General features: G+C 45.6%; 1 protein-coding gene across 5 annotated transcripts in view; it reads left to right on the top strand.

The window, feature by feature from the left end:
* FAM171A1 (family with sequence similarity 171 member A1) overlaps nucleotides 1–14,744 on the top strand; it is a 120,345-nt gene extending 105,601 nt beyond the window's left edge. For 4 of the 5 annotated variants that reach the window (XM_084782992.1, XM_084782989.1, XM_084782991.1 and 1 more), the window contains 3 exons: nucleotides 7,009–7,125; nucleotides 10,262–10,376; nucleotides 11,747–14,744. In XM_084782992.1, the coding sequence (XP_084639118.1) occupies nucleotides 7,009–7,125; nucleotides 10,262–10,376; nucleotides 11,747–13,436 (1,922 nt within the window). In that variant the 3' untranslated portion in view covers nucleotides 13,437–14,744. The remainder of the gene's footprint in view (nucleotides 1–7,008; nucleotides 7,126–10,261; nucleotides 10,377–11,746) is intronic. The other variant, XM_084782993.1, reaches the window with a different exon arrangement.
* The last annotated feature ends 10,257 nt before the right edge of the window (nucleotides 14,745–25,001 follow it).

Raw genomic sequence — 25,001 nt, 5'->3', positions numbered from 1 at the left:
TACCCTGTTTCAGGTGCTTCTGGCTAGCTCCGTAACACAGGCACTTTCCTTTAGCCTTCCAAAACCCTCAAAGCTTCCCTTCCCCAAAGCTTCCTTCCTAAATCATCAAGCCCTTAAAGGGGAAAACAAGCCGTGGCTTAGATTGAATTCACTATTACAACACACTGGCGCACAGCTGTAATCCAAATCCCTGGCCAGCCCAGGCATAAGTAAGGCCCTTGGCTAGATCTCCAGCACAAAAAAAATAAACTAAGTAATTAAATAAAATAAATATTTTAATTTGGCTTTAAAAGTCTCCGGGTCCTGGGATTCAGCTTAGCCAGGTTAAAACACTTGCCCTGCAAAGCTGACTCATTCTACAGAATCCATTTAAGACACTGAATATGGGGGTGCGCATCTGTGGTCCTGGAATTTCTACAACAAGATGTGGGTGGTGGTAGGAGAATCTGCCATACACTTCCCAGGCCAGCGAGCCTGGTGTAGGAAGCAACAGGGGCGGAAAGGAGAGACCATGCTTCAACAAGGTGGAGGACGTGAACCAACTCCCAAACAGTGTCTGCTAACCTCCAAACATATCCCTGGGTACACACGTGCCCAAACACATGCACACGCTGCATACACGTGCAAAAAAAAAAAACTTTAAAAAAATAAATTTCTTCCTCTGAAACCATTGGAAGAATGTATTGGGTGACTAGAAACTTATTTCTGTCTTGATGTCTGCCATTCAGCCTGTCTCGTGTCCTGCTTCAGACACACAGTCCTTGGCTCCCCGTGAGTTACCCTTTGTTTTATTCTTGTTGAGACCAGTCCTGAAGTCCACCTATGAAAGCTGTAATGAGTCCAAACATCCCCATATAACTTCTGCTCCTCTGATCTATCTCAACAAAAACAACAAGATAAATAGTTGCCCAAGAAATAGTTTGCTATATAATTAACAATAGATGTTTACTTTTTGATTCCATGGGAGCTATAATTCCAGAGAAGGTAACTGGCCTATTTAAAGTCTCTCTCTCTCTCTCTCTCTCTCTCTCTCTCTCTCTCTCTCTCTCTCTCTCTCTCTCTTTCTCTCTCTCTCTCTCTGTGTGTGTGTGTGTGTGTGTGTGTATTGTAACTGTAGAAATGGTGACTGTTGATGCTATATGCTAAATGTAGCTCGAGAGCTCCTGGATTCCTTTCTAGTCTGTTTCTTTTTTCTTTTGAGCTGAGGTCTTACCAGTTGGTCCAGGCCGATCTTGAGCAGACCCCTACTGCTGCCTCAGGTTATAGTGCTAGGGCTACAGGTGTGCACCACGTGCCCAACTAAGTGACCCTGTGCCGTTTTTCTTAAAACATGCAATAAACTAGCATATATACAGTTAGTAGAACTTTACAGTAGAGGAAATAACCTAAAGTAATATAGGCTAAAACCTTGTGATGTGTGTTGTTCAGCTCCTGAGGACATCAGACACATTGAGGAGTGGCGGGTAATGATTATTCAGCCAGAGCCACCAGAGCCCAAGAGAGGACATGGCTATTGGCCAAGGACAAGAGCAGTGAGGCAGGACAACAGCGAGGTTCTGTCATCAGAGTCCACCCCACGTTGGCATAGGTGACCCCATTGCTCATCATGAGTGTTTCAAAGTACAGCACAGTCACGGTGTAGATGTGGGAGTAGAAATGGCTGCCCTCTGCAGTGTGCAAAACAGAATGGCTTTGAGCTGGGTTTTCTGGGTGGCTGCAGAATTCTTCCTGGTTTCCAGCTTATAGATCTAGTATAACTTATTCCAATCTTGTGCAGGAAGAATATATCAAATAGAATACATTAATAGTCAGGTGTAAGGTACGGAGCGGCACAGGTTGCAGTGCCCAGGCCACATCCTGTAGGAATGGGAAGCGGCTGCCTTCAGAATCATCAAAGGTTCAAGGCCGCAAAGGACATGTGCCTCCGGGGCCTGTCTTGGGTTCATAGAGCTGGAAAGTGGCCAGGCTGGAATTCACAGGGAGGATCGCTCATGCTAGGAAAGTCACCCGTGGGATCAGCTGGCCCTGTGAACTGCTGGGCATTTAGCCACTGGGTGCTTTGAAGTCTAATGCGGTGGCAAGTCTCGACATGAGATGGAGTCTTGTGTTGTTGTGTTGCCTAATGTGCAAGGAGTCACATTTAGTGTATAATCTGTGCTGGTCTAGTGTTGTTGGGTTCTGCTTTTCACGTTCTTTATCTCAGTAGTGTTCATGATGTGAGGTCTTTGTGTTTACCTAATGTGTGTTAAGCTGAAGTAATGTGCCTGTTAAAGGGCAGTATCCCGGCAGCATGGGTGTGCCAAGCAGGAACAGCAACATGAATCTGGCTTCTTTCAAAGGGGATGTTACATTTCAGTGAGCCCTTTTTTTATGTATTTCAGAGTCCTTTTGCCTTCAGGGAAGCACTTGTTCAATATTTGAACTTGCTTTTCTTTATAAGTTATAAGTAAATGTTGACCTTATTGTTGCATGGTAACCAAGTGGGAAGTGATACATCAGTGGTCTCTAGGAAACCCCATCCCATCGTACAGATAAGCATGAGATGCCCTATCTGTTGATTGCTATATGTGTAATAATCATTACAGTTAAACGAAGCTCCCATGTGAAGAACCCCACAGTGCTTCCCACACACAGTGAACCGCACCAGCTAAGCCCATAACAAAGTCACTTCCAAAAGATGAGAGCACTCTTTCAACACATCGCCCATTCTGGAAAATACCTCTGCATCTTCCCAAGGCTTAACTCGAAGGATAAATCAAACAAAAAATATTGCAAAGTTTTGATTCAGAGTGCTACTGTGTGATAATTGGATTTTCCTCCTGTCACCCTCACTGCCTGAATACGCTATTCTACACGGCACTTGATGGGGATGGTAACAGAGAGTTGATCGTGGCAAGCTGGGCATTGGTGGTGGCAAAGGAAGGGAAGCTGGTAACAAGAACGTGATGTATGAGGAAGGGACAGTGGCCGTGTGGACTGTAGAACTGTTTCTCCTAATGGCAACCGGCCACCTCCAGAGTCCTCCGATCTACGTTCCTAGGAGCACTGAGCCTAGAATTGCCTTTGATCATAACCATGGCCCCAAGTTATCATGAAAAAAAATGTGTCTGAATCAGGATTACATGCACATTTTGGTATTTGTGTCAAACTTCCTTCTCAAATGTTGGTAGATACAGAGTAGCCCTGTGGGAGAGGACACTGCTTCCCTTCCTGTGAGCAGCGTGCCTTTGTCTGTGGTGTGCATCCATTTTTGCTCCTTAGAAAGAGTCCAAACGTCTTTAAAGCTATTTGAGAAGTGATTAGCTAGAAACTCCAGTCTTGAAGTTTCTCTTTCCTTGATGCTGGCAGAGGGATCACATGACCTTTCCCCCACAAACAGTCCCAACCACAGGCTCATGTCAGAGCAAAGAGGCACAAGTCACTCTGCTGACCCCTGAGATACTCACTCAGTAACCAGGTTGATGCCGCTGCACCTGTGTGTGTGTGTGTGTGTGTGTGTGTGTGTGTGTGTGTGTGTGTGTTTGCACATTAAAGCCACCCTGGCTGGGGCTGGCAATGCACTAGAAAGTGTAGGTCCTGCCTATCTGCCATCAACAAGTGACAGGTTCCATCTCTGTGTGTCCCAGCAGTGGTCTCAACTGCTTGCATATGAAGAGGACATGGGGGCAATTGTAAACCCTAAAAGGGGAAGCCGTGGGAAGAGGTTGAGAACAAGAAGGCTAGGGAAAGAGAGAAAGACAGAACAGATGGAGTGGGCCCAAAGAGCCCAGGCAATGTTGAACAGTGGGGGCCGCTCTGTGATGGGATCACAAAGGTGAGAACCTTCCCCAGGACAGCCCTTTCCCAGAGGCCACATTCAGCAGTACCCAGAGCATCCAAAAGGTGGCCTCGCTCAAGTGACAGGTGGGTAAAAAGCAAAGGTCTTTTTACAGCTGACTCTCATAAAGCAGGAACACCTGAACAGGGCTCGTGTCTACATGTGTCCACATGAAAGTGCCCTTTCTAGCGCCCTGATTTTTCTAATACCCAGCTATCTCACAACCTTATTCAACCAGGCCACTCTAAGGAGCTTTGTCTGCTCAGTCAGTGGTTTCGCCTATACAGAATCCAAGCCTTGTTCCCATCTTAACAATAACCGCTTCTGTACACCAGGGTCCAGGTGGGAAAGCCTCCTCCTCCTGCCCAGGTGGGAAAGCCTCCTCCTGCCCAGGTGGGAAAGCCTCCTCCTCCTGCCCAGGTGGGAAAGCCTCCTCCTCCTGCCCAGGTGGGAAAGCTCCTCCTGCCCAAGTGGGAAAGCCTCCTCCTCCTGCCCAGGTGGGAAAGCCTCCTCCTGCCCAGGTGGGAAAGCCTCATTATCCTGCCACTGCATCGGGGTCTCCGTAATGAGAAGCATATGTTTCCAGCACACGGTTCATTAATTCTTACGTTTCCTGTAGCCTTCCCTCCCACAAAAACAGAAATGTTGGAAAACGCTCTTGCCAGTAACAGTGTGATCAAATCCCACAACAGCGTCACACTTTTGTCACTCTCTGCGTGTGCATTTTATAGTTAAGTATGCCAAAGTTAATGATGCTGCCCCAGCTGGCTTCGTTCCCTTCAGTTGGAAGGGGAGCATCCCATTTTGGTCCCACTCCTGCTAGGATAGCTTTCCTGCAGACCACACCTAGCCCTTCTCAGAAGGAAACTGATGCGCGCTTTTTTTTTTTTGTGCCTCTAGTTTTCATTGTAGATATTTCTAGGTACTTAGTAGACAACAAGAGGCATACATGGCTCAGTGCTCTCAGAACCTGTAATCTATTGGAGAACTTCCAAAGCACCTAGGACATCTTCAGCGGATGCCTTTTTGTCTTCTACCAGCACCAGCACTATCACGGCTAGGCTGGAACAGAGACTGGGCAGTGGGTATGGGTGCGAAGTGCCGATAATACCTCCACCCACAGTGCTTTGCCTCCAATGTAACTTGGAGCGATTGTTCAAGTCTGTTTCGGTTGGTTTTCTTGTATTCTAAAAGGCAGCTTAGGTAGAGTTGGCGGTTTGTTTTTGGGGTGATGAGGAATTAGGACTTGGCATCCATCTCTTGTCTGCTGCATCCCATTTAGCATCCACCCCATCCGAAGAGCAGTGACTCAAACATCTAATCTGGGGAAACTGCAAGCCAAAGAATGCATGGCTGCATCCAGGCTAGTCGGAAGATGCTGCCTGTGGTGCTGCTGAGGAAGCACGTGCGTGGGAGTGGGTAAGGTGTGTGAGTCACGGACGTAGGGAGTGATGGAAGCGGCTGAAACTCCCCCGTTCTCTTCCTCCGGAGAAGCTTTCTTGCCCGGCATAGAAACCCTTCCTTTGACCGTGTTGCGCATCCTCTGTTTCTATTTCCTTAGAGGCCCGTGGAACTCCTGGTTCTCTCAGATGCTGAGTGATTATCTGAGTTGACGTGACTCATGATTTAGGAAATGAGTCTAAACTAGGCGTCAATGGTCTCACGCTTGTTTTAGAAACCTTTTAGCTTGGATTCTGCTCTAACGTCAACCAAAGTCGCCTGTAACCATAATCTAGCCCGTCGTCGCATTCGAAGGTCAGGAGTGCGGAGCTCTCAATACGCCTGACTTCCCCTGCCTTCCTGCCTTGTGTTGCTGCTGTCCAGAGGAAGGGGACATGAGCTGGGAAGCACCACCAGGCCCCTTTCCACCTACTGTGTTTGAGTGTTGCCATAGCAACGAATAGTGCCTAGAAGTAGCCCAAGTGTTGTGTTTTGGTTTTTTCTTCCTTCAATTTGAAAAAGCTACTTGGGCCTCAACAATATGTGATCCTGAAATTTGAGACTTGGGGTAAAGGATTTGGTACGCTTGATGCACTGAGGCCTACAGTACTCCAGGATCATCCGTGTGTGGTTTCAGGGGTTCATGATTGTAGGAGTAAGGAGGGTTCAGAAGGATCCCTGTGTGTGCAGCCTGTGCCACCACGCTGCCTCGGCAGAGGTGTGCACAAGCCTTGGGAGAGTCCCTGGCTGCCTCCTCCCTCTTGCCTTCAGCCCAGAGTGGCCATCACAGGCCTCGATACAAGATTCCTCCTAGCGAGCACTGTTGCCACTTGGGCTAGGAAACAGTCTGTTGGCCTAGAGCTAGTTCATCCCTGTCACCGAGCTTTGTCTTGCAAGCTTTAGAAAGGAGCAGTGTCATCTGTCTCTAGGGAGGTCTGTGAGAGTGTTGCATGGCACAAGCAGAAGAAATAGCCCCAGGGTTGCAGTCAGACAGACCTATGTCCCTTCATTCACAGCACCCAGGCCATGTGAAAGTTTTAAAATTAGGAAGAAGAAGAAGAAGAAGGAGCAGAAGAAGAAACGAAATCATATGACATGGGGTTGTTGTGAGAATTATAGATAATGAATAGAAGACAGATATACCATGGGGACCTAGTACATGGATTTCCTTAGTGGAAACTTTTTAAAATTATGATGTACACCAGACTTCCCCAGAATATGCAAAGATGGCATTGATGAATCAATATTTTTAGATATAAGGCAAGGGTTGGCTCAGTGTCAGAGTAATTGCTTGGCACCCCTAATGCTGAAAACATAGATAAGTAAATAAATAAGTCTTTTCTAAATAGTTGAAACATAGCCTTAATTAGGGGTAAGAAATGTGTTTATTTGTTTAGATGTAAATACTATAAGTGACTCCGGACTCCCCTTTTCTACCTCTACGAGCCCCTAGCACACTGTCTCTGCTCAACGGTTCTTCTGAACCCATTGCCACCTGCTGAGGTTGTCTGCGTTTAGAAGGAGACAAAGAAAACCAAAAGCCATTCACTTCTCCTTGAAGGGAAGTAGCAAAAGCTTTTTACAGCAAGTTGTTTATAATCTGCAGGTGCCGTGTGACTGTCTAGGCTATCCACTGTCTAGGCTATCCAGCAAGCTTTGACTGTGGCCTTTAAAGTGGCTTTCATAAACATTTGTATCTGCAATAGGAGTCTCCCATGTGTCCTGCTGAAGTTCTTTTCCAAACCCTACAGGAACGTGGCTGAAGAGCGGTCTGGGCCTGGCGCACCAGGAAGGCAGCCAGCTCACGTGGACATACATCGCTCCCCAGCTGGGGTACTGGGTGGCAGCCATGTCGCCTCCCATCCCAGGTAATGCAAAGCCAACGGTGGTGGTGATCCGGGTGGGTTCCTCTGAGGGTCTGAGCTCAGCATTCATTTGCAAATAACTTCTATGGGCAGTTCACATCATTGTTTTTTTTTTTTGAAACATCAAATGATAAAGAAAGGCTGCTTTGTGGGGTAAGGAGTTGTGGCTGGAACTTTCCTGTGGAGGTCAGGCATAAGGCGTGGAAATGGTCCTATCTCTGGTCCTGTTTTGCTCAAACAGCTGCCATGGATATTCTTAAATGAAAGTGCTCCGAGGAGGCTGGGACCCCCCCTCCCTCATTCCTGAAACAGCTGTGGCCTGGTGTATATGTAAGTTTGAGGGCCAAGCATTCAGCAAAAAGCCACCGCTTGGGGCTTCTTGAGGCAAAATGCTTGATTTAGTATTTCTGATCCTTTTAAATACAAGCCAAATGCCTAATGTTCAAAAGAATAGTCTTCACTTAGAATATGTAGATTGACTCCTATTTAGAACATGACAAATGCATATATGTATGTATGTATATTATATATGTATACATGTGTGTATGTATGTATGTATATATGTATGTATGTATGTATACTTACATAATCCCACTTCTGTTGCAGAACAATCTGCTTCTCCTGAGAATTCTTTTTAGGGGCGGCTCCCATTGCTGCCTTTTTAGGGGTGGCTCCCATTGCTGCCTTTAAAAACCATGCCACTTGGACTGCCCACCTTGGAAAATTCACTTTCGTCAGCAATGTCTATGCTCAGAGTACATGTTGGTTTTTGTCTTGTGTTGTCTTTAACACATGTTAAAACACATGCATTTCCAGAGAGTTGGGTCACTGAGGTAGGTTGAAAACGCACTATGGTTAAAAGGTGCTTCTTACGAAGTCACCATCAATGCATTCCCAAATTCAAGTTCAAAATATTTTAGCAATGGAATTGATGTCAAAGCGCTAGAAGTCATGCTTCGACTCTCTAAGTAACTAAGAGGATGGAGGCATTCCTAGATGGATGTGGAGAAAACTTCCATACCAGCACCACTGAGAAAATACACAATCCTGAGTGCTTTCCGCGAAGGGAATTGTGCCAGCAGGAGTCTGGCACAGAAACATGCCATTTCCCTAAGTACCAAGAAGTAGACCAAGAGAAAGAGAGAAAGAAAAGAAATGCCGTAGGTCCAGGCATCAAAGTGGACTTTTTAAAGATGGATTTCAAACAACTGTGGCTGCCAGTGTCCCCACTATGCAACAGATGAATGTTGATATGAATGTATGCTTTTATAAAGAGGAAAGCAAGGGCTGCCCCACTCAGGTCCCCCAGGAGTTTTCATGCAGTGAAAAGAGAGGCTTGGAGCTATGAAAAGCAGCCCCACCCAGGCCCAGTGATACACAGCTAGGGGATGTACACACATGCGTAACCCAGCCCAGTGGTGTGCAACAGGACATGCACACTTGTGTAATCTCACCACCATCATTTTTATTAAAACACATTTCAGTAAAGCTGTGCTGTCCTGAGCCCCAAACCAAGATGAAAACAATTGTGGTTTTTGTTCTTTAATTCTCTGCAAAAGCAGAATCTAAAACCTAGCTATGATTTTATGAAGATTTCTTTTGACACAGGCTAAAATGATTACGTTCTGAGTTCTTAACAGAGCAAGGTTTAGTTCCTTGAGAATGGTTTTATATGACCAGAGTCTCACCTCGCCCTTCTGTTCTTTTTCTTTCTATACGGAGGATCAAACCCAATGTCTTTGAATGTTGTCTTTGTATTAAGATGTCCTGTGAACAGTTAAGGCAGGGTAGAGTCCTCTCTGTAGACACCCACCCACTCTCCCACCTGACTAAGTGAACTGCATTTAAGAAAGAATTTCATTCTTGTCTGGACTCAGGAAATGTCACTGATCCCAAAACCTGGTGACTTCCCTGGAGTCATTTTCTCTTGGAAAGATTTGGTCCAGGAGTGCTGGCCTAGTACCTGTCATCCAGGCTCTAGTGGGGCCAAGGGAGAAGGGTCTCTGAGAAGTTCGAGGCCAGCCAAGGCTTCTGGTGAAACCCCGGGAACGGAGAGAGCAGTAGGAGAGGGACTAAGAATTTGTCTCCTTAAAAATATTTCTCAAAAGCATCTGCCAATGAATACCAGAAGCTTTTGGGGGGGTGGGGGCTGCGGGGTGGGGCAATTTTTGGTTTTATGCAGCGGAGTTTCTCTGTGTGTAGCTTTGGCTGTCCTAGAACTCAGCTGGGATTAGAGGTGCCATATTTTAATAAAGCAAATGGGTGCAGAAAACTGGACAAGATTAAATGCCTAAGTATTGTCAGTCAGAGGTTTGGTAACCAACCTATTGTGAGTTGCCACGTAAGCCAGCTTTGTGTTACTCTTAGCATTATGAGGCAGATTCACATTGCCCTTGAACATCAAGAACAAAAATTAAACACACCCATTTGGGTTGTTTACATTGTAAGTTAAAAATTGTTTGTTTTGTTGTTTGTCACTAACAATCTTACCTTAAGTACTAAAGAGGTCTATGGCCATGCAAGGTGAGTCTTGTTTTTAAAAAAAAAAGAGAGAGAGATTGTGGATGACTAATTTTTGTTTTAATTAGGAAAGCATTTTGGTCTGACTGGACTCTTTTTAAAAAATCACTGTAAATTCATATCGTATATCTAAAGTGACTCATTTAGGCAAAGGCTAATCTGTGCAGCAGTAATTCCCAGGAAAGGTGAAAATAAAATCATAACCATTTCTCCTGCCTTGTAAAACTCCCAGATATACTTGGTTCATCTCTGAAATGAGAATCTGCTCAATGGTTCGTCATGCATTCGTTTTCTTTTATTAAAAGATTATGTATTTAGAATGCTGAGCATGCTGCAGAGAGAGGCTCGCTTCTCCACTAGGTCGGGGAGCCCCTTGATACAAGCACTTCATACTTGAGCATCGGGGCTACGGGCTGCCTACATGCTAGTGATCATCCCGGACAGGAGTGATGGTACCGAGAGATCATTCAACGGGTGTTTCTGACTTGTCATCACTCTGTCCCTGAAGCAGGAAGATTTTTTTTTAAAAGAAAAAAAAGTCATTACATTCTCAACTCATGATCCCTATTCTCATTTGAAGGAATTCAAAGCTCTAAAATGCGATTTTCTGACCTTCTAGGTCCCGTTGTGACACAGGACATTACCACGTATCACACGGTGTTTCTTTTGGCCATTTTAGGAGGAATGGCTTTCATTCTTTTGGTTTTGCTGTGTCTCCTTTTATATTATTGCAGGTAAAGTGTTACCATTTTTGGTGATATATTTGTTTAATGTAGAATTTCTCGTGCAATTGGCATCTGGAAGTCTCTCCTCCTCTTTCTCCTCTTCCTCCTCCTCCTCCTCCTCTTCCTCTTCCTCCTCCTCTTCCTCCTCCTCTTCCTCTTCCTTCTCCTCTTCCTCCTCCTCCTCCTCCTCTTCCTCCTTCTCCTCCTCCTCCTTTTCCTTCTTCTCCTTCTCCTCCTTCTATTCCTCTTCCTTTCTTTACCCCCCCTAAATCATGTTAGTTTTTCTCATGAAAGAGTACCTAGAACACAAACATGTAATCTGTAAACTTGCAAATAATGTTACTGGAGTTAAAAGAGCTTAGGGGCTGGGGAGGTGCCTCGGTGAGTAGCCTCTCTTTGTGTGAAAGCATGAAGCCTGAGTTTGGATCCCTAGCACCGCTGTAAAAAAATAATATAGCCACACTCACGCCTGTCTGTAGCTCTAGTGCTATAGGGGACCAAGACAGGAAGGCTTGCTGACTGCCAGCCTTTCTCCAGGTTCATTGAGGGATCCTAGAATAAGGTGGACAGTGATGGAGAACATCCAACATCCTCCTCCACCCTACACATGTGTGCACTGTGCATGTGCAGCAACACACACACACACACACACACACACACACACACACACACGCTTGACAAGGCCTGGAGAAATGGCTCAGTCAGCAAAGCATTTGCTATACAAGCTTGAGAACCTGAGTCAGAGCTTCAGAAACCACAAACAAAAGCTGGGTGTGGCAGGCCATACCATAAGCCCAGCACTGTGGAGGCTAAAATGGTGTGTGTTTGTGAGGCTCACTGACCAGCAGCGTAACCTACTTGATGAGCTCCAGGTTAAATGAGAGAGCCTGACTCAAATAATAAGGTAAATGGTGCTTGAAGAATAATAACCAGCATTGACCTCTGACCTACACACACACACACACACACACACACACCACAGAAACACACACCAAGAAACAAAAAGAGGATGACAGATATTACATGGTTCATTCCTAATATTCCTGAGCACTCACTAAGAAATGAAACTCTCAAGAGCCAAGCAAACTTACTCTTATTTCAATGCCATATCTATTACATTAGAAAAAAACTGTGGCATTGATTCCTGGGTATTCCATGCTGAGTGGATAATTTGACTTCACTGTCAGACCCTGAGTCTTCCATCCCTAGAATTCCCTGTTCTGGGTTAAAGTAAGAATGTGGGTATGGCGTGAGGAGGCTTCGGGGTGCTTATAGACTGTTTTGCTTTTCCTCATGGAAATTGACTTAGAATTTTCCCCCAAATTTTGCCACTGTGAGTCTCTCATTTCTGCCCTCGTGTGTCATCTTCTTGGTTGCAGGAGGAAGTGCTTAAAACCTCGTCAGCATCACAGAAAGCTGCAGCTCCCCCCGGCCCTGGAGAGCTCCAAGAGGGACCAGTCAACGTCCATGTCGCATATCAACTTGCTGTTCTCACGTCGAGCATCCGATTACCCTGGGCCTCTGTCTGTCTCCAGCCATAGCCGCCCAGAGGCCCCAGGAACAAAGGAACTGATGGGCGGGGTGCACTTGGAAATGATGTCCCCCAGTGGGGAGGGGGACCTGCACACGCCCATGCTAAAGCTCTCCTATAGTACCTCACAAGAATTCAGCTCCCGGGAGGAGCTGCTGTCCCACAAAGAAGAGGATAAAAGCCAAACGTCCTTTGATAACCTGACTCCAAGTGGGACGTTGGGTAAAGACTACCATAAGTCTGTGGAGGTTTTTCCCTTAAAGGCAAGAAAATCTATGGAAAGAGAAGGCTACGAGCCCCCTAGCAGTGATGACTACAGGGGTAGTTACAATACTGTGCTCTCCCAGCCTTTATTTGAGAAGCAAGATCAAGAAGGCCTGACATCGGCAGGAAGCAAACTCACCATTCAGGAACACATGTACCCCGCACCTTTATCCCCTGAAAAAGAGCAACTGCTGGACCGCAGACCTACTGAATGTATGATGTCGCGCTCTGTCGATCACCTGGAGAGACCTACTTCGTTTCCGAGGCCGGGCCAGTTGATCTGCTGTAGTTCCGTGGACCAAGTCAATGACAGCGTTTACAGGAAAGTATTGCCTGCCTTGGTCATCCCGGCTCATTACATGAAACTTCCAGGGGACCATTCCTATGTGAGTCAGCCTCTGGTTGTCCCCGCTGACCAGCAGCTAGAGATAGGAAGGCTCCAGGCTGAGCTGTCCAATCCCCATGCAGGGATCTTCCCGCACCCACCCTCTCAGATGCAGGGCCAACCCTTGTCTTCCCAGGCCATCTCTCAGCAGCACCTGCAGGATGCAGGCACACGGGAATGGGGCTCTCAGAATGCATCCATGTCAGAGTCTCTGTCCATCCCAGCATCCCTGAATGATGCAGCTTTGGCTCAAATGAACAGCGAGGTCCAGCTCCTGACTGAGAAGGCGCTGATGGAACTTGGGGGCGGGAAGCCGCTTCCACACCCTCGGGCATGGTTTGTCTCCCTAGACGGAAGGTCCAATGCTCACGTTAGACACTCATACATTGATCTCCAAAGAGCTGGAAGGAATGGAAGTAATGATGCCAGCTTGGACTCTGGCGTGGATATGAATGAACCAAAATCTGCCCGGAAGGGAAGGGGAGACCCTTTGTCTCTCCAGCAGAGCCACCCACCTGTACAGGAGCACCAGCAAAAAGAACCCAGAGCTCCCGACAGCACTGCTTACACGCAACTCGTGTACCTGGACGACATGGAGCAGAGCAGCAGTGAGTGTGGGACCACGGTCTGCACCCCCGAGGACAGTGCACTGAGATGCTTATTGGAAGGGTCAGGCCGGAGGAGTGGGGGACAGCTGCCCAGCCTACAGGAGGAGACAACCAAACGAACTTCAGACGTTCCCCTGGAGCCATTAGCCAGTCCCAACCAGAGAAGATCTGCCAATGATGAAGATGAAGATGACGATGATGACGATGACCAAGGAGAAGATAAGAAAAGCCCCTGGCAAAAACGAGAGGAGAGACCCTTGATGGCCTTTAACATCAAATGAGCCATCACCGAACCCTAAATGTGGAATATAATATTGCCAAATATCCTTTCTTATGAAAGCTTACCTGTATGAGGAGACGCTGAAGAGTGAAAACCATAGAAGTAGATGCTTACTGCACTGACATGGCTCTGTTGGTGGCAGAAAGGAATTGAGGTTATGACTCTGAATAAAGGATGACTGACAGATGCTGCCCCTCCAGGAGGTGGCTGGGAGACATACGTCATTCTATGGACCTGACTTGTCCCAGTAGGGATGCTGACAAACCACACGTGGTATTGCTGTGCTCCAAGGATCACCTCAGTTCTCCCTCAGATTCTGGAAGCAGATGAGACTCTGTTTTGCATTGTTTGAATCCTCCATCCTATAGTGATAATGCTACTGTGAAAGCTCTTAGTGGGAAAGTGGGTGGTGCGTAGTTTCCCGAAGTCAGCATTATCTCAAAGGAAAGCTATGCATTGCTGCTTCGTTGTTGTTACTTTGCTTAGACTTTGCTTTGGTTAGACTCCTTTCTCTCTCTCTCTCTCTCTCTCTCTCTCTCTCTCTCTCTCTCTCTCTCTCTCTCTCTCTCTCTCTCTCTGTGGGCGGGCTTTTTTTTTCTTTAAAGTATGATTCTATTCAGTCATAAACTGTTTATTTCCTTGTTTTAATCTGTTGTGCTTCTCTGTGGTTGATTTCAGAGTCTCCCTTCAGGAACTCCTGAGTGCTGGCTCTTAACATCTAAGCCTTTTAATGAAATTATACTGAAGTTTTTATCAGCTAAGAGTCCCTCAGTTCTGGTCCCATTAACTCCAAGTGCCTTTTTTACAGTGACAACAGACAGTCCCTCAGTTTTATGTTCTTTTGTAACCCTTCCAATTGAACTGGCTGGATTTTATATGAAGTTACTAAAGGCTACCTTGTTCTTCGAACTGCATGCTGCCAAGTGCCATTCGTTCTCAGCATCCTCATTTCAGCGCAGTATACGCTCCAGTTATCATGTGTGACGTGGGTCTGTTTAGCTAAGATAGACTAGAGGACACTGTGGAGATGCCCCTCCCTGTTCCATCCCTTTGGCCACTAGCCACCACTATGATTCCACTGGCTGTTTGTATATAAGGGTTATGTGCTGACTCTGGAATCCTGTGTGCCCATCTCGCTCACCAAACATGAGTGGATGGGCTGAGCAAGGGGAGCGAATGTGACTATTAAACAACACTCATGTACTGTCCAAAAAGTGCCAGAATGACCCTTCTGTGCATTCTCCTTTAAGAGCTGCTTGGTTGTCCAAAAATGAAAACTCAAAATAAACTTGGAAGAAGGAAAAAAAAACGCTGTGTTCATTCTGAGCCTTTGTCTGTTGGGAAATTGTCAATAAAGCATCGCTGTTTATTCCATAAGAGACTTCAATATTGGAGGGTTGTGAATGTATAAACACCCAGGAATTAATACTGGAATTTTATAAAATTAGCCTTTCTCTTCAGTGTCACTCAAGAATGCATGATGCCATCCTGGTAATGTTTCAGTTAGGGAGAGAGATCTGCCTTGTATGAGAAACCAGTTTTTTGATGCCTGAGGATCAATTTGTCTTGCAACAGTTTCTGAAAGGGTTTGTTAGACTAGCCAAAGCTATTCCAGATATATGACGTTGCTCATCAGAATTCTTAAGGGAGGGCCTGACACATGTGAAATCCTAGGTTCCATCCCCAGTAGCACATAAAACCAAGTGAGTTGGTGCCCACCTACAGTACCAGCAAGCAGTGTGGGAGAGGAAAGGCAGCCTTAGATACATAAGAAGTTCACGGCCAGCCCTATCTCAAAGAAAGTTAATGGAGATGACGTCAGAATGGGAGAAAGATTGGTAGAACAAAGGCAGCTATGTTTGCGGTCAACAGCTTCGACACCAAATCTTCATTTGCCAATTCCGCGTGAGTATAAAACTAATGGAGCTGGTATTTATTGTCTGAATTCTCAGATGAAGGGGTTTCTAACATTTTACTTTAAAAGGAAAAGATAGTTGAGATAATCCTGACAGTTGGACAGCTAAATAGATAAGAGACAGCAACTTAACCTGTGAGGCAAGTGGGGTTCCTAAACGTTGCCTCTTCAGGAACACCCAAGGCCTGACATAAGCCATGGGAGTGGAAGGGGGCATGCTGGGAGATCTCCTTGCTGTGGCTGGTTCCCAGCCCTTTGCAGCTCAGTCTGTGCTTGCAGCCAATGGAATTACCTACTTGGTATGCCAGTGTCCAGAAGAGCCTTCCACATAACTTGTGGAAAACGCGTAACATAACTACTTTATTTTTTGGACTATAAGACGCACCTGACCATAAGATGCACCCAGTTTTTAGAGCAGTAAAACAGGAAAAACAGTAAAAACATCAGTCAAACCATAGATGCACCCTAATTTCCCATACACACACACACACACACACACACACACACACACACACACACACACACACTTTTGGAAGCAGAGGAGTGTGTCTTATGGTCTGAAAAATACTGTAAGTCTTTGCTCTGGTTATGGAGATCTAACAGGAAGGCCTGGCACAGTAAAGGCTGCTTTCCTGCCTCCTCCTGTAGAGATAGATACTTCAGTGATTTGTGATCCAATGGTGGCAAGCATTGAGCAGGTAGCAGTTGTCACAGCACACCTAGATTTGCATGAAAGAAATTGCTTCAGCCAAAGAGGCCTTCGTTTCCTATTAGAGTTATCCACAGTGAGGTCCAAACATTATTTTCTCAGAAAGCCAGTACTGTTGGCCACACTGGAGCCCTCTACACAGAGCACCATAACTGCCATCTTTAAGCAATTCGTTTATCTCCCCTCTAGAGCCATGAGAGTAAAATATGTCACAATATTTCACATCAGTTTTCAGGCCACCAAAGCCATGAAAGGAACCTACCTTGCTCATGCCATCTAGTGGTCACTTCTCTCCTCCCTGGAAAAGAGCAAGGCCCTACCCAGACATTAGGCTCTGGGGTTGGGCTGTGGGAAGGTAGGAAACAGTCTTAGCCCTGTCTTCCAGGTGAGGTGGGAAATGGAAGATGGTTGAGGTGGCCCATGATGTTCCCGCCCAGAAACAGAAGTCCTGGGGACAATAATAGGGTTGGTTTGAAGTTTGGGGGAAGATGTTTTTAATATTATTCTTCTTTGTGTTATACCTAACTAGATGGAGACTTGGTGGCGAAATAAATAAAAGTTGCTCTACTGAGAGAAGTTGCATTTCTTATAGAGCCAGCTCTCTAGGAAGGAATTTAAGTTAAAGCTGTTCTTAATCATAAAATACAGAATTCTCTACTTACTGTGAACTTTTTGACAGTTGATCCTGCTCTTGGTGGTGATTGGCATGGGTGATCTGGAGCGGACATTGTTATTTTTGTGAACTAATCATTGAGACGAAGTTGATTGTCAGCATATCTCTTAATCACAGTCAAGGAGTGACATCTTGGCTGAACCAATTTTCAGAATCTAAACAAATATGCCCTCGCCTCTTCAGTATTGTTCTTCTCACAATGGACACAGACATTACACCACTGTTAAGACTGCTGGGGGACGGGCAGAGCAGCCTGTTCTCCGTTGCTCTTCTTCACAAACAGACCAAGTCTCTATCGGTAGCATTTGTCTGTCTGTGGTCCACTTCAGGCAACAAGTGCAATTACCCATGAGCTTGGAATAGATGCTAGCTGTCTTCGTTACATCATTTGCCCACTAAACGCACAGAGAAGCCTAAGTAATAGCTAATTAGCTAATCCATGTGGTTCAAGGAGCAGAGATTTACAAATCTGCCTACCTTGTAGGGATGGGGTGTGCCTACCATGGTATGCCCATAAAGATAAAAGGACAATTTACAGGGGTCAACAGATTGTCTCCTCCCACTGTGTGAGCCCCAGAAACTAAGCTCGGGTCGTCAAGCTTGGTAGTAGGCAGCTGTACCCCATCCGTCATCTTGCCAGCCCTCGCTGCATTTTCCTGTTACTTTTTGAGGTAGGGGTCTCACTATAGCCTCAGATCTGCCTGGAATTTTCAGTCTTCTACTCTATCCTCTTAAGTGCTGGGTTAACACATAACTGTGACCACACTCAGCCTCACTATCCAATTTAGATCATTCACGGGCATGAGAAGTATAAAATTCTGACCTGCAAAGGCACCTGTTTCCAATTGGGTAACAAGTCAACGCCCTGCCTTCTTGCACTAGCTCTCATACTCTGAAGAAGTGTTTCACATACCGTGGCCACTGCTGCATTTCCTATCTGTATCTATGATAGTCGTTTTGTTGTCCCAAATGGCATCCAAGCATAATGCTGAAGTCAAGTGAGAGAGAAAGGGGCAGTAATCTTTCTCTCTGTGGTCAGTTGCTACAAGCCAAGTTTAATGGGGCCTACAAGGAAGCTCCTCCCTCTCCCCCCCCCTCTCTCTCCCTCCCTCCCTCCCTCCCTCCCTCTTTCCCTCTCTTTCTTTCTTTCTTTGGCTTTGGTTTTTCCAAGGCAGGGTTTCTCTATGTAACCTTGGCTGTCCTGGACTCACTTTGTAGAACAGGCTGGCCTTGAACTCATAGAGATTTGCTTACCTCTGCCTCCCTGAGTGCTGAGATTAAAGGCGTGCACCACCACGCCCAGCTCTGAAGCTTGTCTCAAAAAAGAAAGAAAGGAAGGAAGGAAGGAAGGAAGGAAGAAGATGGAGAGAGCATGAAAAAGAAAAAAGAGAGACAGACGGACAATAGATAGTATGAACAGTGTCATTAAACAGAAACACACAAAACAATTATAACCAGAGGCTTGCAGTGAATTATCCTTTATTCCCCCAGGAGCACTAGTTTATACTAATTCATGTTATTAGAGCTTCACAGATTATAACTTCTGCAGATAGTAAGAATTGACCATAGGAAACAACTAGGGATGAAAAGTTTTGATTATGAATGATGTTTAATTTAATGTAATTGCACTATAGACTTGCAATAGTCACTCTTACGTTCTCAGTGACCTGCAAAGTCCGTGAAATTTTAAGTGTCTCTTAACTCACTGCTGGAAACAGAAAACAATAAATGAACAAAGGTGTCCCAGCCCCTATATGTGGCCTCTTGCTTTTTTGGTTTATTTTTATCTATTTACTTAGTTTGTATATGTGTGTCTGAGCAGATGTATGGAAGCCGAAGGGAATTTTCAGGTTTTGCCTTCTACTTTATTGGAGTAGGATCGGTCTTGTTTCTGCTACCATGTGCATATTCCAAGCCAGCTGGTCTGCAAGCTTCAGAGCAATTCTCCTCTCTGCCTCCCCATCTCTCGCCTCCCACTAGAGGGCAGCTGTAATCCCAGATGCATGCTACTGAATCACGGGGCATACATACATTCTTGTATACGTGGAGGCAAAACACTTATACATGTTGTTGTTTTAAAGTGTTTTTATTGGATCAACCAAGTCAATTCTGAATATTCAGGAAGTCTGATGGCAGGAAAATTAGTAAATAGGAACTTCCACAAACATTTGTTGAAAGAATAATCTTGACTAGTCATCAAAATTTTTAGCACACCAAAGGTGAAAAATCCAGAATGGGAAGCCTCTGCTTTTACATTTCAAACCCTACAAGTCGTTCAGTAGTGGACCCTAAAGGGCAAGTTCACACATGAAAAGGGAAAAAGTCACACACACACACACACACACACACACACACACACACACACACACACATGAACACCTGTGCACACGCTCATACACACATGAGGCCTGGCATGCAGCACAGTTGGTCGAGTGCTTACCCAGCAGCAGAAAGGCCTGGGTTTGATCCTCAGCACCACATAAACTGGGTATGGTGGTGCAGGGCTGGAATCCCAGCACTTGGAAGGTGAAAACAAAAGGATCCCAAGTTTAAGTGAGTTAGAGACCACCCTTGAGCTACATGAGTCCTTGTCTTAACAACAGTAGTAATAGTGAGTATATAAATAATAAGAAATTATTGTGGGGTTTTTTTTTTTTTTTTTGGTTTTTCAAGACAGGGTCTCTCTGTGTTAGCCTTGCCTGTCCTGGACTCACTTTGTAGACCAGGCTGGCCTCGAACTCACAGCGATCCGCCTGCCTCTGCCTCCCAAGTGGCAGATTAAAGGAGTGCGCCACCATGCCCGGCTAATTATTGGTATTCTTAAAACCATATTATCTAGTTAAATAATTTACAAGCCAAGTTTAAACCCTAAATTACTGACCTGTCCTCAAATAAAAAAGCAAGTATGATAGTCATTAAATTCTCCCAGGAATCCTCTACTTACATTCTTAGACAAAGCACCAAATGACATTTCTTCTCCTGTGCTTAAAGAGACATTTTTCTGTTCCTTTCTCTGAGATAATGCCTCTAAGCTATACCCAGCCAACAAAGTGACCTCCAACAGCCATGTTGTCAATATGCCACTCTCACCAATGCCATGGGTCAAAGTGAGGCCAATCAGAGTTGTTCTCTGACATTAGTTTCTTCAAAACTAGAACGGGGATCAGTAAGCTTAGTGGGAGCACTATAAGATAAGAATCTCTGAAATTAACGGCCCCACTGTTTTTATTTTCCTGCCCAGTAACCTGACAAGGGTGTCCTCATTTTGTCTAAGGCAGGTAGACCACAGTAAAGAGCTTGGAGCCTGCACACTCCCAGAGGTGCCAAGAGGGAGCTGTGGACAGTGTTCACGTCCCTGGTCTGGTCCAGTTGCCATTATCCCCATCATCTTATTATCTACCTTATCCCTTCTAGTCATTAAACTACCCCAGTCATTTTCCAGTGATATCCCACACGCGGCTCATGCAAGCTCATTTAGCACTAGTACTTATTAATACAGCCGGAAATAAAACGTTATGCTAACCAACATAGCCCAGTAAATCGAAGTCCTGCCCTTATTTGATAACCTCTATGTGATTTTTTTTTTCAGGTCCAACTACAAGCAGGTTTAAAGGCTTTCCCCTAAGGCCCATGCAAAAGGGGACTGAGCTCCCCATGTCACACAGAACTGAGTGTACAACCAGGATATGACGATCTTGGAAGACAGTTGCAGTCAAGGACTCAGGGATCCCCTGCTCCTGAGTCTCTAAAGTGACAAAGTCTCATTGATCAGGAGGGTAGGATAACCGCTCATAACTGGGCTGATCTACCTGACCCTCCTCCTGACCCTCCTCCTGACCTTCCTCCCGACCCTCCTCCCGACCCTCCTCCTGCACCATCTCACCAGGACAGGGAATCACCAGAAGAGCAGGTATTTGTTACTGTTTAGCCTCTTGCTTATTTCAGCCAAATCCAGCCCATTGACACTTCAGAACACCACAGTTGTTTACAAAGCTAATGCTCCAGAACCCCAAAATGAGAGAGGGGGGAGGGAGGGAGGGAAGAAAGAGAGAGAGAGAGAGAGAGGGAGGGAGGGAGAGACTGACTCAATATCTTAAGTAAGTGGAGGATATCGTACTGGGCTATGCTCGTAGCTGTCTTGTGCTACTTGTCACCTCACGTTTTGAGTTGGACATGCCCAGGAGACATAGGAAACAGCTTTATTTGGGTGAATGGACGTCTCAGTGTATATAAGTACTTGCCTTAGAAGCATGACGACCTAGGTTCAAATCCCCAGCACCCATGTAAAAAGCCATATGTTGCCTCAAATGCCTTATCCCCGGTGCTGGACAAGTAGGACAGAAAGATCGCCGGTGTTTGTGGGCAGCTAGATTGGCTGCAGGTTCAGTAAGAAGCTTTATCTTAAAAGAATACAGCAAAGCGTGATAGAGCAGGTCATGGCATGTCCTCTTCCAGCCTCTGTACACAGGTGCAGGCATGCATGCACCTGTATGCATACACACACACACACATGCACTGTATGCACACAGTTTATAGAAAGAAAACAAATTGATGGACTGCAGCCTTATCTACCGACCAGTCACTTAGCTACAAATAAATTTAATTAGTGATGTATAGCTTTTTTACATGACTGGTTACAGGAACCTTCCATCTGCTAAAGTTAAGTGACTGGAATTAAACTCCACACTGGTAAAGTCTTCGGAGCATGGCTTTTCACTTTGCTGTCATCTTCAAAGACCTCAACACACGACCTCTCACTCCCTCCAGTCCACCTCTGCAAATGAACCAGTCAGTGAAAATGAGGCATCTATTACATTCCATTTTGTAAAGCATGGTAGAATACAGGAATATATGTATGGCATTATAGATAGATAGATAGATAGATAGATAGATAGATAGATAGATAGACAGACAGACAGACATATATATGTATATATGTATATGTATATATATGTATATATGCGTGTGTGCGTGTGTGTGTCACACACACACACACACACACACACACACACACACACGGTGGGGGGGGGCTTGAGATACACAGTGGTCTCAACAGAGAGCTCAGTGACTTTAGTCACACTCACCTAATGTACCTGGTGGAATGCCTTGTGGCCAAGTACACAAACTGTAACAACAGAGCAGTTGAGCTTTAACCACGGGATTGACCGTCTAGTCTGTAGCCAACCCAGTTGTTTTTCTCTACCCCACATTCCATGCCCTTCCGTCTCACGTGATCATGATGCTTGGCCTTCTTAGAACCTGCTCTGACCCCTGAGACTTGCTTTATTCAAACTCTTGTTGAATAAATAAAGCTCTTATCTTATATTTGCTCCAATAAATTATACTAATTGGATTCATCTCAGGAACTTTCATCAAATAGGAAATGAGCTTTTAAATTAATTTACTTGTCACTTTAAATATTGGGTTTTTTTTTTTAAGTCTTTCTTTCTCTTAGCTAACCTCTTTGAAACGTTTTAGATGCTTTTCGGGGACATCTATACATTTACATAGGAACCAGTGCACTTGTGACTTGACATTTTGATTGCTTTGTTCCCCAGTAATAATATGAGCCCAAAGAGCAGAATAGAAACATACAGCCAACTCCCTTAGCTTGGGCATCTAGGAACGCCAACCCCAGCTCTCCATTATAGAGATGGGTATCTTTTCTGCTGAGACCTGCTGAGACCTGGCCCCATATGATCTAAGGATGATTTAGAATTAGTTGAGGGCATTGGTGGTACTCAGTGACTGGAGGCTCAGCTACTTCCAAGAACAAGCAAGCCTTGGAACTCATTCATGAAGTCAAGCCAAAGATTTTCCTGAGAAAAGTAGGGAGGAGGTGATTGGAACCAAGGGCAGGGTTGGGCTGTCTGTCAATCTTCCTGGCTAGAAGGACTCTGCAGCAAACGCCCAACCTGGACTCTTCAGCTATTTCCTATGCCTACGACTCTAGCTGGGTGTGCAAGAAGTTGTAGAGTTGAACCAACGCCCCCACAGTATCTTGAGTTTTTTATCTAAATGTTAATTATTTTAACTGAATTAATTTTATATAAAAATTATCCTTGGGGACATCAGCTGTGTGATGACAGCATCCACTTTGTGAATCAGAATCTCTGTTTTAGGGAAAGGAATGACAATATTGTTTTCTTTTTCTCATTGTGAAAGCCTTTGAGCTATTTAAGAAGGGGAGAAAAGAAAACACTATTTCAAGACTTCTCACTCCTTTGTCCCCTGAGACCTGGAGCAGTGATCTGCCCAGGGAACTCAGCATTCCAGAAATTTCTGGTGTATGAAGTCACCTCGTGCTGTGAAATTACTCACAAGGACCATTATTCCCTTATCTGCTTCCTTTAACACAGTCACCGGATGGTTTCAAGATGGTTAGGATCACGTCACCAAGTGTTCATTATTATTCGTACTCTTTGCAGGCTGATAAGCGAAGGGATAGCAAGGTGACGATTCCACAGTGGACCCAAGAACTGTAAGTCATAGAGTTCTTGAGCTGCCTAAGACGGGTGTGAGCAGAACAGTTCTCTGTTCCTAGTCCCTCCTTCCTGAGTGTGGAGCTTCCCACTGGCTCTTGTAACCAGCTACTGCTGCTTGAACTTCTGCCTCCAAGGGAAGCGTTGGAACCATCTTACAAGTTGCCAAGATGCGAAGCATAGGAAAGACGTTTATCAGCGTTGGTTCTGCAGACGAGGTTTCAGGCTTGCCACAAGGAGGCTCAAGAGGATGGGCGAAGTTTTCCCGGGAAGTCCCACTGTGAGTGAGTGACCAGTGTGTGCAAAGACTAGCAACCGCAGCTTGGTCCTCCAGGGAGTTTATAGCCAAGAGACAGTCGCCCGCGGAGATCTCCTGCAGAGGCCAGCTAACCCTGTCCCCTGGGCTGTATCTAATAAATACAGGCCTGTGGCGGGCTTCTGGTGCCCGGAGGTGGACCCCAGATCTCCTTTACGTGTGTCAGTGCATCTATCTTTTCTTCCTTCCCTCACTGCTCCTACTCGGCCTTCCAGGACCTTGCTTGCTCTTAGAACTGCCTGAGAACTTCCAGGAGAGACTTACAGCAAGTACCTTTGAGACAGATGCTTGGTAAGAGAAAACAATGGTGAGGGGGCTATTCAAGATGGGACATTGCTACCTCTGTGTGGAAGAGGGTCACATTGCAGTGGCAAAGGCAATAGGGAAGAAGGTCAAATGCAGATTTAACTACAAGTATTCTCTCTCTCTCTCTCTCTCTCTCTCTCTCTCTCTCTCTCTCTCTTTCTCTCTTCTCTCTCTCTCTCTCTCTCTCTCTCTCTCTCTCTCTCTCTCTCTCTCTCTCTCTCTCACACACACACACACACACACACACACACACGTACCTCGGGTTGAAGTGTGAATTTCCGAGCCTCCTTCCTCCACCTGTGTTAAGAATAGAAGTGTACCCCCACACACACCTGTTTTCTATGTTTCTAGGGTTCGTACCCAGGGCTTTGTGCATCCTAGTCAACAACTCCAGACTTAGCTTTCTTTTATTTTCATTTGTGTACACACACACACACACACACACACACACACACACACACACAGTGTTTTGTGTGTGTGCCTGTGTGAACATTAGCAAATATGAATGTAGCCATGAGTAACATAGCAAGCATGTGGAAGTCAGAGGTGTTCATCTTGTTTGAAACGGGATCTCTTTATTGTTTTTCGATTGTATGTTACAGGTTAGCTGTCCTGTGAGGCTCCAGGGACTCTCCTGTCTCCACCTCCCATCCCCCGGTAGTAGGGTTGGGAATACAGGTGCTTACACAGTGGATCTGATACTTATGTAGACTCAGGGCATTTGAACTCAGGACTTCATCCTTTCATGGCAAGCATTATTAGCCACTGAGCCATCTCCTTCTTACAAAGGACTTAGTCTAAGAAAAATCCTTTGAGTGCATCAGAGAAGGGAGGGACTTCCCCAGATTTGATAGCAGCGTATGCCATTGTGTGGGATGTACAGAGGCTGTGTCTGGGCGCTGCTCATACAGCTCATAGCTCACTTGTAATGTGGGACAGGCTTTTCTGGATGATCTCCTGGAACAAAGCCGGGATCCCCATGCATTCACAACCCTAATTCTAGGCCTGCCAGGCTCTGGGCAAAGGGGTGAAATGTCTGAATACAGAAGCTAAAGACAGAAGAGGAAGGGACACTGACCACAACCAGCCCTCTTACTACATGTCCTCCATTCAAGCTGACCCTCCTAGGAGGAAGAGAAAAGGCTTAATGCTGAGGTAATAATAA

Source organism: Acomys minous (genome assembly GCF_964271855.1).
Source record: "Acomys minous genome assembly, chromosome: 5".
In the NCBI taxonomy this organism is placed as follows: Eukaryota; Metazoa; Chordata; class Mammalia; order Rodentia; family Muridae; genus Acomys; species Acomys minous.
Note: the sequence above shows the minus strand (reverse complement) of the source record. Positions and strands in the feature narration are given on the sequence as shown.